General features: G+C 37.2%; 1 protein-coding gene across 3 annotated transcripts in view; it reads left to right on the forward strand.

The window, feature by feature from the left end:
* The window catches only part of FBN2 (fibrillin 2), a 183141-nt gene that overhangs the window by 32758 nt on the left and 135604 nt on the right, over positions 1–14779 (forward strand). For all 3 annotated transcript variants that reach the window (XM_040541320.1, XM_040541319.1, XM_040541318.1), the window contains exon 6: positions 12054–12251. In XM_040541320.1, coding sequence (XP_040397254.1) covers positions 12054–12251 — 198 coding nt within the window. The remainder of the gene's footprint in view (positions 1–12053; positions 12252–14779) is intronic.

Raw genomic sequence — 14779 nt, forward strand, 5'->3', positions numbered from 1 at the left:
AGAGTCACAGAATGGTTAAGGTTGGCAGGGACCTCTGGAGGCCATCTGGTCGAACACCAGTGCTCCAGCAGGAACACTCAGAATAGGTTGCCCTGGACCAAGTTCAGGTGGCTTTTGAAGATCTCCAAGGAGGGAGACTCAACAATCTCTCTGGGCAACCTGTGAGAGTGCTCCATCCTCCACATGGCACAGAAACGCTTCCTGATGTTTCAAGAGGAGCCTCCTGTGTTCCAGTTTGTGCCCATTGCCTCTTGCCCTGGCACTTGGCACCTCTGAAAAGAGCCTGACTCCGTTGTCTTTGCAGCCTCCCTCCAGGCACTTACAAACTTTGATGAGATCCCCCCTGAGGCTTCTCTTGAGTTTGAAGAGTAAGAAATGAGGAGCTTGCTTCTTTTGTTTTGTTTACTTTTGCCTTAAAGGGCATAGTCATTCAGTATAAACATCATATTTGTTTTCATTAATAAAAAAAAAGGAATTTAGTAAAAAAGTCTAAATGTTGAGCCAGGAGGATCAGTATGGAGGACATAAAACTGTGTGCCTGTAATGGATTTCTGTGGCTGGGAGTAGACAGATGCCAGATATTCAGAAACAATTTTCTTGTTTTATTTTTTCCTTGTGTGTTTTTTGCACACCCTGTTATTTCTTTTTTTTTTTTTATTTTTTTTTACTATGCCTGTTCTGCTAACAGCTGCTTGACAACTTTTGTGTTAGAGACGTAGGAGCTGTTAGAAGCCGGCAGGTCTAATCTAAGGATGAATCAACATTGCACAATCTTTCCACTTCTGGTGAAGATAAAACATGTAGAGTGCATGTCCTCCCATCTGTGCTGTGACATCACTGTCCCTGCACGCAGCCTTCACCTGCCACCTTCACCCTGTGCCCTTGGTGAGGCTAGTTTGCATGTCCCAGCCACCACTTCTGCTGTCTTCTGTCTCTGCAGATTCCTGGGAAGTTACTGACGCCAATGAAAATGTGCTTTTTGGGTTTGGTCCTGCACTGTGTCTGGCAGAAGTCCCAGAGAAGCTACTGGGAGTTTTGATTAAGAACAGAGTTCAGATCCAGGGCCACTGTTTGGATATGAATGTAGATCTTTCCCATTTTGCTACCTAAATGCTCTAGCGCTGCACTGGTCCATAAGAACTGAAAAGGGAAACTGGAAAGTGGAGGTTAGAAGGTGTTTCTGTTACTCAGCTTGAAACAGTCAAAAAGTAAGCCTCATGTAACTGGTGAAAAGCATATTGGATTTTAGAGCTAAAGTTTTCATGATTTTGACAGTGCAGTACAACACAGCAATTATGTATTATAAAATGTTTAATTTCAAGCTATTATTCAATATAAAATTAATTAAATATGAAGGTTTGATGCACTTTAAGTTTTCAACCATGTTTGTGTTCATTAGCATTGGTTATGCAATGTCTAAAAAGCTATAAATGCTGTAAAAAATATATATATATTTATGGAGAAGAGTATACCAGCTGTTATTAGGCATAGATTTTGCTGTAGCGGATCAACGGCAGGTTGGGTCCAGGTTTTCAAAATACTGGAGTGCCCAAAGAAATATGGTTTATCCTGCTTCAGAGTTGAAGGTCAGAGTATGAGAAACAGCAGCAAGTTGCTTCTTTATAAAGAGATGGTTCTTCTGAATTAACTTCTGTCCTGTTTTTGATTGTTAAAAAATACCCTAATTTATAGTGTTGCCCTGAAAATATTGTATAAGCTGAAGAGACAGATCTGTGGTAGTAGTTTTTTGGTTTGGTTTGGTTTGGTTTGGTTTTGGTTTTGGTTTTGGTTTTGGTTTTGGTTTTTTTACTGAACCAACCCCAGAAATCTGAAGGAGAGGAAACCATGCTTATGCTGTTTCACAGAGAAACCTCCAGTAAATAGTAACTGGCTGGGTTTTTAGTTTATTGTCAACTCAAACAAAGTATCAGGATAGTGTAGACATTCTTCTGGGGAAGTGTTTCTTGCAAGCTAAATGTGAGTTTTTTTAAGAGCCATGTATGAAAGAGTTATTTTTCCTTTTTTTCATTACATTAACAAAAGAATTCAGCTGCATATCTGTGGCTTCTATAGGATTTTTGATCTGCTAACCCTTTTTGCATGTTTTTCTCAATTTACCCAGAAGTTGCTTATTAAATATTTTTCTCATTTTGTTTTGGATATGAACACTTTCTTAAAATGGCTACTGAGAAGAATTACAGTCAATGGGAGAGAAAACAGGGCTGCAGGTCATCAACTTTTTCCTGATTTCAGCAGACTCCACTGTGCATAATGGTGCCCAACTTCCTGCTGCTTCTGGGTTGTGGCCAGCTGGGGACTAACACATAAACACCATCTCCTTTTATGTCTTCCTTCTTATTTTTGACCTGCCAGAGTAGAATGCAGATTGCCAAAGGGCTGGAAAAAAAAAAAATCCTATCTCCACCTACCACAAAAGTTTAAGTTATGTTTAGCTGCTTTTCAGTTTTGCAGCTACTGAAAAATACACATTTGCAACTTTAAATTGTCCTGACTGCTCTTTTACACTTGGCTAACCAAAAAATGTCCCAATATACCAGGATGAGATCAGAGTTTCTGAGAATAATTAAGCATTTGCTGTAGACCTTTTCTCCAATTCTTCTCCACGTGGGTAGTCTTAACCAGTATAAACTGGCTCAATTTCATTAATGGGATTGATTACCGGCATGAATAATGATGCTGAACTCCAGAGAGGGTTGGGATGGTGGGGTGGGGGAGTTTACTCTGTGCTTTTTGCACTGTTCTTTACTGCTGTTAAAAGTTTATCGCACCTGTAGACCCGAATCTTAAAATTTCTTCTGTGCTGACAAGGATTTCTGTTCCTCTGAGTTTTAACTGTGCTACTGAACAGCACTAATTATGGGGGAAAAGCAGAGTATGACAAAAAAACCTGTGGAAGGTGTAATTGAAGTTCGAACATTATGGTCCAGAAACATAGCTTATTTCCTTTGCAGCCATATGGCAAGGCATTGCCTTCTTTACTTGTTGGGTTATGAAGGAATTCAAGGATAAAAAGTGCATTTGTCGAGCTTTCCAGAGCCCATGTTTAATGATTAATATATATTTCCATCATATGAGCAAATCTTGGCTTGTCCATGAAATCTGACTAGTGTTTTGTGCAGGGTAGAGAGCTTCAATGGGACTAAACAGATTCCTTGGTGTCATTGAAAATCTGACATCCAGCTGTCAGGCTATAAGAGAAAATCTTTCTGCACTCCCATGTCATCCCTACAAGACCTTATGGGTGGTACTGCATGCTCTCCCAGTTAGGGTTTTTTCTTACTGAACTACCAAAACTGACACAGGATTTTGCCTGTATATGGTGAAAGACATTTTCTTTTCCAGCTTGTAGAAAATAAATGATCTTAAAGGTGGAAATCAGTTTGGTAAAAGACAGCAAAGTCTAGGGATGCATTGTCTTTGCTGTGGAGATTTCTTTAGAAAGGCTGTAATGTTGAGACAAGCAGAGGAGATGCAGGCTTTGTTGCAGTTCTGTTGCAGAGGCTGCAAAGAACTGCTCGTGTATGCTACAGTACAGAGATCCAATCTTGACATAAATGTTCACAGCTTCACTCTGGTCTTGAGTATTTGTTGGCCTTAGGTCATACCCTAGGTTGTACGGTAGAGAGGAAAGCCTCTGTTTTCCCTTCTATTAAAAGTTAGAAGGAAGGGGGTTGTGGTTTTGGGGACAAGGGTATAATTTGCCATGCGGTAGTTCTGGAGGAGCCTGGGTTGTGGACCAAAATGTTATTCACTGGGCATTTCTGTAAAAATGAAAGAGGAGAGAGTGGTAGGTGGCAAGACACACAGGGTTGCTTCACTTTGAATTTCATGGACACCTCAGCATAGTTAAGAAATAACAAGCTAATAATACTGGGGTAGTAAGTACAAACTGCTGAATCTTGTAAAAAAAATAATATTCTTGTGATGTCTCATTTAGATGCACACTTTGCACACAGGTAATTCAGCCTTTTAAGTTCTTCTAGTAACTGATGATACTTCCTTGTGTGTCAGCTTGTGTATTTGCTTGCGGAGCTATTTCACAAGAGTCCAATATCCAAACTAGAATGCAAGCTTTGTATAATAGCAGGGCTTGTGGAACTATAATGAAATACATACATATGAAGGAAGAAGCTCCAAACAAACTAAAATTGGAGTTTGTGCTGGAACCAATATCTAGGGATACTTATTTCCCAGCCTTTATTCTACACTTCAAATTTTGTAGCAGTCAGTGCATGATAATGCAGTTGAAAATGGCAAGCTTCTTCCAATAAGTTTTCCCAATATTATTTTGTTATTTATGGAGTTTTGTTGCTTTCAGAAGCAAAATATTTTTGTGATTCTTTCTTTCTTTGTGTTTCTGTTCTTCTCTGTTTCTTGTCTGTGTGTATTTTAAAAAAATATTTAATATCTTAAAATGTTAGAAACATTTTCCTCGATGTTCGTATTAATTACAGAAAATTGTCCTTTATTTCAGAAGTGTTGTTGATTATCTGGTACTTTGCTGTCCTTTCCCATGTGTTTAGGTGTGTAAAATAAATTATTTTTAATTAAAAAAAAAAAGTTTTAAGATCTGCAGGTAATACTACAAAACTTCTACTATCTTTTGTCTACTTAAAGCTGACATAATATCAATTATATTAAAATGGGTGTGCAAACCCTGGAATGTTGTTTTTGGAAAAGAGTTGCTTTCTCTGTTCCAGCATGAGGAAAATGAGAATGTGCTTAGAATGGACATGACAGCGGCGCTGGTGGAAACTGGAATTTTGCTAAAAGCTACAAAGCCCACATAGACTGCTGCTTTAAACATGCTTTTTTTTTTTTTTTTTGTCTTCTTTCTTTTATTTAGAGCAATCCTCCACTCCCTTTTTAATTGCCATGTGTATATTAAGTTGCCTAATCAATCACAGGAGTTTAGGTGATGGAAAGGACTGCATCACAGGACTTGGTCAGAAATGGTCATGTGGGACTATTAGAATAGTAGCAAGAATTCAACCTGAAAATGAAAGCTGTTAACTCTAGGAAAATGTTAAATCCTTCATAATACACTTAATGTAAATATTAAAAAACTTTTTGAACTAAACAATTCTTCTTAATTTCTACATATCAAAATAAATGTTATAGAAATCCCAGTCTCATACACTAAGGAGCCATCTGTAGATTTGTCTCAACTTCTTTGAGTTATCCATAATTTAAAATTTTTAAAAGACTTTGGTGTTCATTATTTATGTGAATGAAAAACTTAGTTAAGGACTTGACATACAGATTTCCTTCTTAAAAAAAAAGGGGGGGCGGGGGGAAGGAGGTGGCTTAGACTTTACTATTCAGGCTTTAGTTTATGTGAACTTCTTAGCCTCAATAGCTGTACTGCCCATAGACTACTTTTTCCAAGAGAAATTAATAGCTTTGCCAAGCCTCTTTCATTTTCCAAGAGACTAGCTCTCATTTTCAGCCAACATTTTTTTTTCCTGCAACTTGTTGGATGTCACCTTTGAAAAAAATGTTTTTTATTTATATCAAGTCTGAATCAGAACAATTCATCTAAATTCTTGTTACCTTTGAAATCTCCCTTATGGTGAACCCTTGGTGTTGGCAGCTAAGCATTACTGAAGAAAAGATCAATTTTCCGTATTAGGATGACTAAAATATTGAAGAAAAAACAATTTTAGATAATCTTGAATAAAACAAACATATGTACCTTTGTAATGTTTAAATATCTTTTTGCATACTGTGAGTTATGATCTGCAGATGGTGGAGCTGAACAAGAAGGATAATATTTGCATATGCATACGTTTCAGATTTGTGGTCTGAACCCAAGTACGACTGTGAGTATTATCAACCATTTCATACTCAGATGAAAATTTAATCAAGGAAAATGTCCTGATATCCCATTTTTAAGAAGCACAAAGATCTGGACAACACTGTCATTTATGCAGGTTCAGTAAGACAATGGGATATACATTGCTCTGCCAGTCTTTCTGACATCACAGTAGAGTTGCACATTGTCTTATTTGATATTGGAAGAAGACAAACCTCAAGTATACTTTTAATTATCAAAACCTTTATAATCACTTCACAAAAAAATATTTATTTGAAAAATCACATTGGAAGTTATGGGGAAATCAGCCACAGCATCCTAACACAGGTGTAATAGAGACACTTGCAGCTGCAGCATGTTTTGTGTTGGAGCATCTTCTGGCAGGGTGAAATTGACTTCAGATCTTTGCCAGCGTAGACTTCATCTGTGCTCCTCAAAGGTTCTTGGACTTTTATCCACTGTGCTATTCTTCCTGTTTGAACAGAGTAAAGTTCCAGGTAACACTAATGGCAGATACTACTTTCCAGCATTCAGGTCCTAGATTTCTGTGTATTAGGTTGTTTGTCTAACAATGCTGGTATATGAGATGGATTTTTGAGGCATCAGTAATAATAATAAGCTGCTTACTATATTTGAGCCTTCAAGTGAGGTGGTGGAAGCTGAGATAATTTATTTTCTGATCTCTTCACTAAGTTTTGCTAAATCATACCTGTGAAAGAGTGTAAAGTCCTTATGATGGGCAAAATTGCTTTAAAAGGAAGTGAAACAGGTTTCCCAGATACTAGGTTTTGTTCTTTAATTAATGGGGGTGGGACACCTCATTACAAATCTTTTACTCACTTCTCTTGTGATTCAGACTGATCAACAGCTTAATGTTTCCATTATTTTACTTTTAGTCATAGAAGTATCAATATTCCAAGTAGCTTATAGTTAAAAATACTTCCATTACTTCTGTATCTAGTTACAATTGTGTGGAGTTCTGTTTAAATAAAAATGAAGAGACTTCACAATTCCTTTCTGCTAATTTTTCTAGCATTCAGACATGAAGTACAGGATTTATCATAATATATTGCTCCAATACTGCAGACTATGTCCTTTCAGCCTTCTGGAGGGCTTTATGTAGGTGCAAGAAACTTTGACTGCACCTGCAGTAGTACTGTTGGGCTTTACACGTAAACAATTTTTTGGTCTTTGGAGCTTCAAGTTAAAATCTCAGTCTGTGAAAAGAAACTTAATGTTTTTGTATTCTTCCAGATAACTTGTAATACACATTCCAGCATGTCTGGATACCTCTTTCCTTTCCTTTTTCCTTCTGTCACTTTTTTTACTTTTACTTATCTGAGAAGACATAAGAAATTCATGGGCAGCAGTTTTTAGTTAACACAATACGAAATCGTGGAGGCTAAAAGCATGACAAAATTCATATAGAAATAGGATCCTTATATGTTTATCAAAATATTTTAACTTTTTGTTGTAAATGACAACAAATGGTAGATGGGATGTTAAATGCTGTGTTTCAAGTCTTGAGTTAGTGGGTGTTAGGCACCAGGAGAAAACTTAATGTGGCAGGCGGATTATCCCATGTCAATTTACGGCAGGTTTTTTACACCTTCACATGAATCATCTGGTTCTGGCCAGAGGTACAGGAAGAAAAACAAAGTAGATTACTATTGGACCATATCCAACACTAGGATTCCTACGTTTCTAATTCCTGTGGCAGTCTCTCTGTCAAATAACTTTTTAAAAATTACAACTAGAATTAGAATTAACTTTTTTTTAATTTTTTTTCCAAAAGGAATTAATGAAAAAGATCTCAAGAACTCTGATAGTTGAATAGCCCCATGTAGTCTGTGTGAATACAGAATACATGTTTCTATGAAAGACTAGATGTGCTGTAGTACGGTGAAATTTAGAAGTCCAGTATGTTGTTTCCAGTTGCTTTGATTTTTATTTTTTTTTATATTGATGCCAAGAAAAAGTGCTTCTTATTAAATTTAATGATATTAACTGTTTTGATTGTTGATAAGGGTTGTCATTCTTCAAGTCATGGTGCATAACAAATAGAGTTTTCTGAGGTTAAAAAATGTGTAACACATATATGCTGAAAATCGCTTTCTTTCACCAAAGCAGTTACCCTTTCTAAGCAACAAATGATTTGTAACATATGTTCTAACATATGTTCTTTCTGTCAAAATTATTCCAGCAGCAATGCTGGGGCAGGAGCAAATGAAGAAACGCCAAACAATAAGACAAGAAAAACAATATGGAAAAGATGATTGATTCATAAACGCAGGGATTTTAAGGTCAGATGAACCATTAAAATAATCTAGTCTGATTGTTTAAAAAAGACCACAGAATATCACACAGTAAATAGTGAATGAAATCTATGTCTTCATTTGAAACTAAAAATTATCATCGGACTCACACCTAGTCTTAATATATTTACTTCACTTAAGTAAAAATGTATTATGTGACATTCTTCTGACTCTGCATAGTATTTCTAGTTTTCCAGCATCCCTTTTGAAATGCAGCTGCCATATCTGTGCAAAGAACTACTATTGCTCAACGATTACTTATCGTGTTACTTCCCAGTTTCTATCTTGTAATGATGTGCTTCTGGATTTCTGTTTCTGTACCCTACAACATATAAGCCACATATTCACTTAGGAGCTCAGGATCTGTTGTCTGTATGCCATTATCCTGAAATATCATTTGGGATCTCAGTATTTTGGGTTGAATTTATTTTCATGTGTAAAATTACCTGGAAGTTCAATGACAGTTTCATTTGTTCTTCTAAAGTTAGCAGTCAGATTTTTAGATGCCATCCTGCAGATTTACACTGACAGAACTTTCTTGGTTATACAACTTGAACATTAGGATTTATGCATTCTCTGTTTATTAAGGCACATTTTGGCACATACATGTAGGTTTACAGAGCATATGCTTCCTACACACTTGGACAGTCCCTTGCACTACTGGGCACCTTACTTTTGATAATGATTATATTTTATTATACGACCCTTACTTTTATGCTAGTGGCTTGTAAATGGTCTTTCCAGGTTTACCTACCAGGTTTATCTCTTTAGTCTTTTTCAGCTTCACATTTTTGAAAATCTTACTCTTGAGGAGTCTAAAATCAATCTGAATTTTCAGGAAAGATTCAGTCTTTCTGACTGATCTGACTGCAGTCATCTATTGGACAAAAATTCTGCAATGTGCAAATTACAGACCAACAGTCAGCTCTCAATACATAGAGTAGACCATGAACTTTCCCAGAATCTGCCTGTTACTTGTATTTCAGTCATTAATGAGAAAATGAAATGAGTGAAATACTTTTAATCATTTGTATTACTACCATATTAGTAGCGTACATAACTTATTTGACATTAGAATGGGAGTCTGCTCATTGAACACTTAGTGGTAAAAGCTTTTTCCGTGCATATAAAGCTCATTACATTCTCTGTGTGACACAGGGAATGCTTTTACAGATGATATTAGGCAATAAATTATCATACAGCCAATTGCTAAAGAGCACAGTAGTGTTTTCCAAGAATGAAATAGTGTTGTCATTGAATTCAATAGCCAAATTCCCATTTGCTTTCACCAGGGCTAGGATTTAATTCCATTTATTTCAGTTCTTAAATTCTGAACAGTTCTGTTTTTCTTCTGATTGCAGGCTGACCGTTGCTGATGATTTGCAGGTTAAATGTGGTCTATCACATATTTCCCTCAATTTTTGTGATACCTGAGTAAACTTTATATGAAACAGCTATACAGTCATAATCTGTGATGGAGTCTTTTCCTTACACTTACTCCTTAAATGAAATCCAGACAAGATTACAATGAGCTTGTGGAATTTAAATCTTTGATAGATGGAATTTGTATTTCAAATATTTGTCATTCACATATATTGCTTGATGAAATTCAAGCTGAAGATGGCAGATGTCTGTCTTCTGCTATCAGACATCACGGTCTGTATTTCATGTCAGAAGTTCAGCTATCTCTGATTTGGCAGGATCTTGGAGTTGATTAAACTGAGGCTATTGAGAAGCTGCTTGTCTTCCAGTATGTTGGATGAAAGATCACTGAAAACCTTTTTAATGGATAGGATTTTCTTTCTGTAATGTCAGTATTTTATTTAGAGTACTATTCTGGTGGCTTGATGGACACAGGAGTAGCTCAAATGCATAACTCTGAAGACAATATTCTAATGAAAGTCAAGAAACATTAAAATTCACGTTCTTTAGAGAGTATTAAAGATCTTTTAATCTCCTTGTTTTGTTAGGCATTTTTCTTATTTATACTTACATGCATGCATAACTTTGTTTATGTGAAGAGTCCAGTTGAAATTAGTTTCAAACGCGTTGAAAAAGCTGCATGCAGAAGTCTTTCCCAAATGTATATCTGAATGAGCTTTGTCAAAGACAGGGAAAAGATATTTTTCTTTGAGCTAGAATCACAGAATCATAGAATCTCCTGAGTTAGAAGCGACCCACAGCGATCACTGAGTTCAACACCAGGGTTTGCACAGACCACCCGAAAAATCAGACCATATGTCTAAGAGTGTTGTCCAAACGCTTCTTGAACTCCGGTAGGCTCAGTGCCATGACCACTGGGGAGCCTGTCCCAGTGCCTGACCCCCCTCTGGGTGCAGAACCTTTCCCTAACACCCAGCCCGACCCTCCCCTGTCCCAGCTCCATGCCGTTCCCTCGGGTCCTGTTGCTGTCCCCAGGGAGCAGAGCTCAGCGCCTGCCCCTCCGCTCCCCTCGTGAGGGAGCTGCAGGCCGCCATGAGGCCTCCCCTCAGTCTCCTCTGCTCTGGGCTGAACAAACCAAGTGTCCTCAGCCGTTCCTCATACATCTTCCCCTCTAGACCCCACATCATCTTTGTAGCGCTCCTTCAGACACTCACTGATAGTTTTATGTCCTTTTTATACTGTAGTGCCCCAAACTGCACACAGTACTTGAGGTGAGGCTGTACCAGTGCAGAGTAGAGCTAGCTTTTACTTTAAAAGCCTTATGTCTTAGTGAAAGAGTGCTTTTAATATGAAGTCTTTTGGGAAGACCATTTTTTCCTGTTGCAAAGATGTCAAAGCCTTGATTTTTATTCTTCAGGGTAAAAGTATCAGATTCTAGAAGGCATTAATTGTCCCATTTGTAGCTTGCTTGTAAGCCCAGTTACAAACTAGTGAAAAGGCAGAAAGTCTAAGTGTTTTACACATTAACACACTGGAATCTATTTTCAGTAGGAAAAAAACAGGCGAATAGGGCAGGATAACAACGAGAACAGCCACAACACCACTGTTATGCCTTTATTCACGTGACTGAGTCTGAGTGGAAGCTTTGCACTTTCTTCTTTCCCCCTACCCCACCTCTTAAAGTTTCCATAAGGATATGAAATCTGGCATAGAGCAACCATCTGTTTCTCATTTGTTCCTAGGGAATTTGAACTAATTGTTGTTCCCAGTTTGCCTTGCTTCATAAGGTCAAAAAATCTTTCTTTTTACAGGTTGCACCCTAATAAGTGAACCATTTATGGGAATTCAACTAGGAATATATTTTCATATAGTTTGTATGCTGTATTCAGTGCACCGAATATAGCACATACATAGCACATGTAACATGATCATATGGCTCATGTTACTCCTCTGAAAATAAATAATGGTATACCAATTAGTCCTCCATAGGTAGCACTACTTTGCACTAAGTATTCCAGCAGGAATGTGGATTCTGTGGCAAGTTTCAGGCATGGCCTTGATCAAAGTGGAGTGAACAAATGTGTGGCTTTTGTGTTCTGGGTCTTCTTCCCATGAATTATCATGAATTTTCTTAGGAGCAAGACATAGAGTTCCCAGTCCTCAATTGCTTTATCTGCTCTCTTGTTTGTTTGCTTATTTGTGTGTTTGTTTTTAAAACTCTTTCTTATTGATTTTACTGGATACATTGTCAATGCACTGGTCAGTTTTGGGGTCCAGCTGCCTTTCATTACTTGCATCTGTGAGAAAGAAAGGAATCGAAAGATAAGATAATCTTGCAAAAATAATTACATTCAGTGGAAAGTGTTGTGCTACTTTTGTAAGCAGTAAAATAACTTAAATTGCTGGTTCCTTCTACCGTTTTCTTAGTACAGGTGTCTAATGGATTAAAAAAAGATTCCTGCTTTATTGAGTAGTACACTGTCTAATATAATAATACAGTGATCTTTCCTCTTTTCCAGATTACAGAACAGGCCCATGTTTCACACAAGTTAACAACCAGATGTGTCAGGGCCAGCTAACTGGAATCGTTTGCACGAAAACCCTCTGTTGTGCAACCATTGGGCGTGCATGGGGTCACCCCTGTGAAATGTGCCCTGCTCAGCCTCAGCCATGTCGTCGTGGTTTCATCCCTAATATTCGCACTGGAGCATGTCAAGGTAAGCCTTCTAGTTTAAATTGTGTGTGACTGTATGACTGTATTCATATGGAACACCTTGCATCCATTTAAAACAAGATCACTGTTTTCCCTGTGTGCTCTGTACCTTAATTTTGATAAAATTCTGATAGCTTCACTGCTTCCAGAGTTTAGCTGGTGTACAGATAGTACAAATCTCACATGCCTGGAAAAAATGAGTGCCAGTCAAGAAGCTGTAAATATAGAGCATGAAAAGGTCAAATGTCTGTTGAGCACAACCATCAGCTACTGCAGTAGTGCACCAATTAGGTAACAGGAATGTGTTGTTCTGGCCCTTAACTAATACATATGTCATTCATTCTTCTGAAAAATTGACTGTTTCTTGCTATTGAGTAGTTTCCTTTTTGAAAGGGATTGGCAGTTATTATATAGACATTTTTAAATCTCAGTATTTATATAAAACACATGGTGAACCTCCTATTGGATAACTCTGTGTGCAATTATATGCGGTGCCTAAAGGAAAGATAGGGAGGGTCTCTTTATCAGGACTGTGGTGACAGGGCAAGGGGCAGCAGTTTTAAACTAAAAGAGGTAGGTTTAAAGTAGATTTGAGGAATAAATCCTTTACTCTGATGGTGGCGAGGTACTGCAGCAGTTTGCCCGGAGAAGCTGTGGATGCCCCATCCCTGGAGGTGTTCAAGGCCAGCCTGGATGGGGCTTTGAGCAACCTGGTCTAGTGGGAGGTGTCCCTGCCCATGGCACGGGGGGGTGGAATTAGATGTTCTTTAAGGACTCTTCAAACCCAAACTATTTTATGACTTCATGATTCTATGATTACTTGTACAGGGCTAGAAAAATGCACTAATAAGGAAAGGCTGCAGTACTCTATTTTTAGGTTCATAAAATGTAGTCTAAGAAACAGAAGAACTTGAAAGATAGGTACCTGAAAGAGGTACCTGTTTTGCTGTTTAGTTACATTTTAGAACAAACTGTGTAAAGAATGCAGTAACAAAGGATAATAGATCTTCTGAAGTGAATATTTTTCTGTTACAGTTTGGTGCACATGGTCCATTGATAGACTTCATTGTCTTAGAACCTTCCCAAAGAACAATGGAAACCAGGCAGAAACCAGAATCTATTTCTATTTTGCATAATTTGGACCTAAGACACCAGCAATGAGTTTCTTGATTCAGTTGTCAAGCCTCAGGATATTTTTATGAGTGTTTTGTCTATTAACAGCTCAAGAGTAAGTTTAGCATTAGGGCTGAAATAACATGTTGTAAATCAACATGGTTTCTCTGAGTTCTGATTATAACTCATATAATGAAATAAAGTAATGAAGAGGACAAAATCCTGTTTAATCAATCAGCTCCCATTCAGTCTGGGAATAAATCAGCAGAGATTCAAATAATTTTGGATGACACATTTTTGTTTGTTTTCTCATTTCAAAAGGTGTCTGTGTATTGGTCTGCCTCTGTGTATCCATATGTTATGTCTTAAAAAATCTGTGTGAGAAAGCACATCTGGGATACTGCGGGCATTACATGCATAAGTAGATTTCTGTGGCATAGCTGAGATAATTTTTAGCAAAGTGATGAAGTTGAATAGAATGATCTGTTCTAAATATTTATGTAGATGAGTCCTTGTAATGCTAGAATACATTCTACTTTAAATTGCTATTTACAAAATAGCAAAAAGCACATAATACCAGGATTTGTTTGTGTGTATGTGTTAGCAAGAATTTCTGTTACAAAATTCAGAAAAACATCCTGATTCAGGCACATTCTGATGCTCAAGGTAGTATAAAAGATTTCAGGAAAATTACAATTTTGCTGCTACAAGAAAGGCTAGATAATGTCCTTTTATCACTTTTATTTCACTATTTCTTATCTTTCAGTGTCTGTCTCCCCTTCCCCTCTGCTCTCTCTCCCCTCCCTCCCCCACTGTGTATTGCAACATTAATTTTAGTGTTCCTTTCCCCTGTGTTGCCTCATAGTTCATTGGCTTAAAACTGCACAAATCTAACAAGATCAGCTGTTTGGCTGGATTTCTACTTCAGGGTTCCTTCATAAGAGTTCTTGGTAAGGGTTCTTTACTAACTTACATTGAAAAAATTGAAAGAAAATGAAGATAGTGTAAGAATTTTATTTCTTTTAAATTAAAAAATAGATATAACATAATTTGGGGATTTTTCTTCTTTAGTTTTCATTCTCACAGAGTTATGGTTGACCTGAAACTACAATGGAAGCTACTAGCTCAAATTCAGTTATGTGGAAATCTTCCAGCATTGTCTTAGCCAAGGCGTCTATTTTATTTAAAATACTTAGATTAGTTTCAAGCAACAATAAATCCTTTCATTTTTCTTCATTGCGATTGTTTGCTTTTCTGTTTTCTGTGCATACACTGCTTAAAGCATCCAAACTGTATGAAAAAGGACAAATATGTGATTGCATTTCTTCGTATATGTCATAAATAGGCCTCTGTCTGCATTTAACAGCTTATGCTATACTCTTCATCTTGAAATGATTAGTATGTTTTAGACATTCTTTT

This window comes from Cygnus olor, chromosome Z, assembly GCF_009769625.2.
Source record: "Cygnus olor isolate bCygOlo1 chromosome Z, bCygOlo1.pri.v2, whole genome shotgun sequence".
Taxonomy (NCBI): domain Eukaryota; kingdom Metazoa; phylum Chordata; class Aves; order Anseriformes; family Anatidae; genus Cygnus; species Cygnus olor.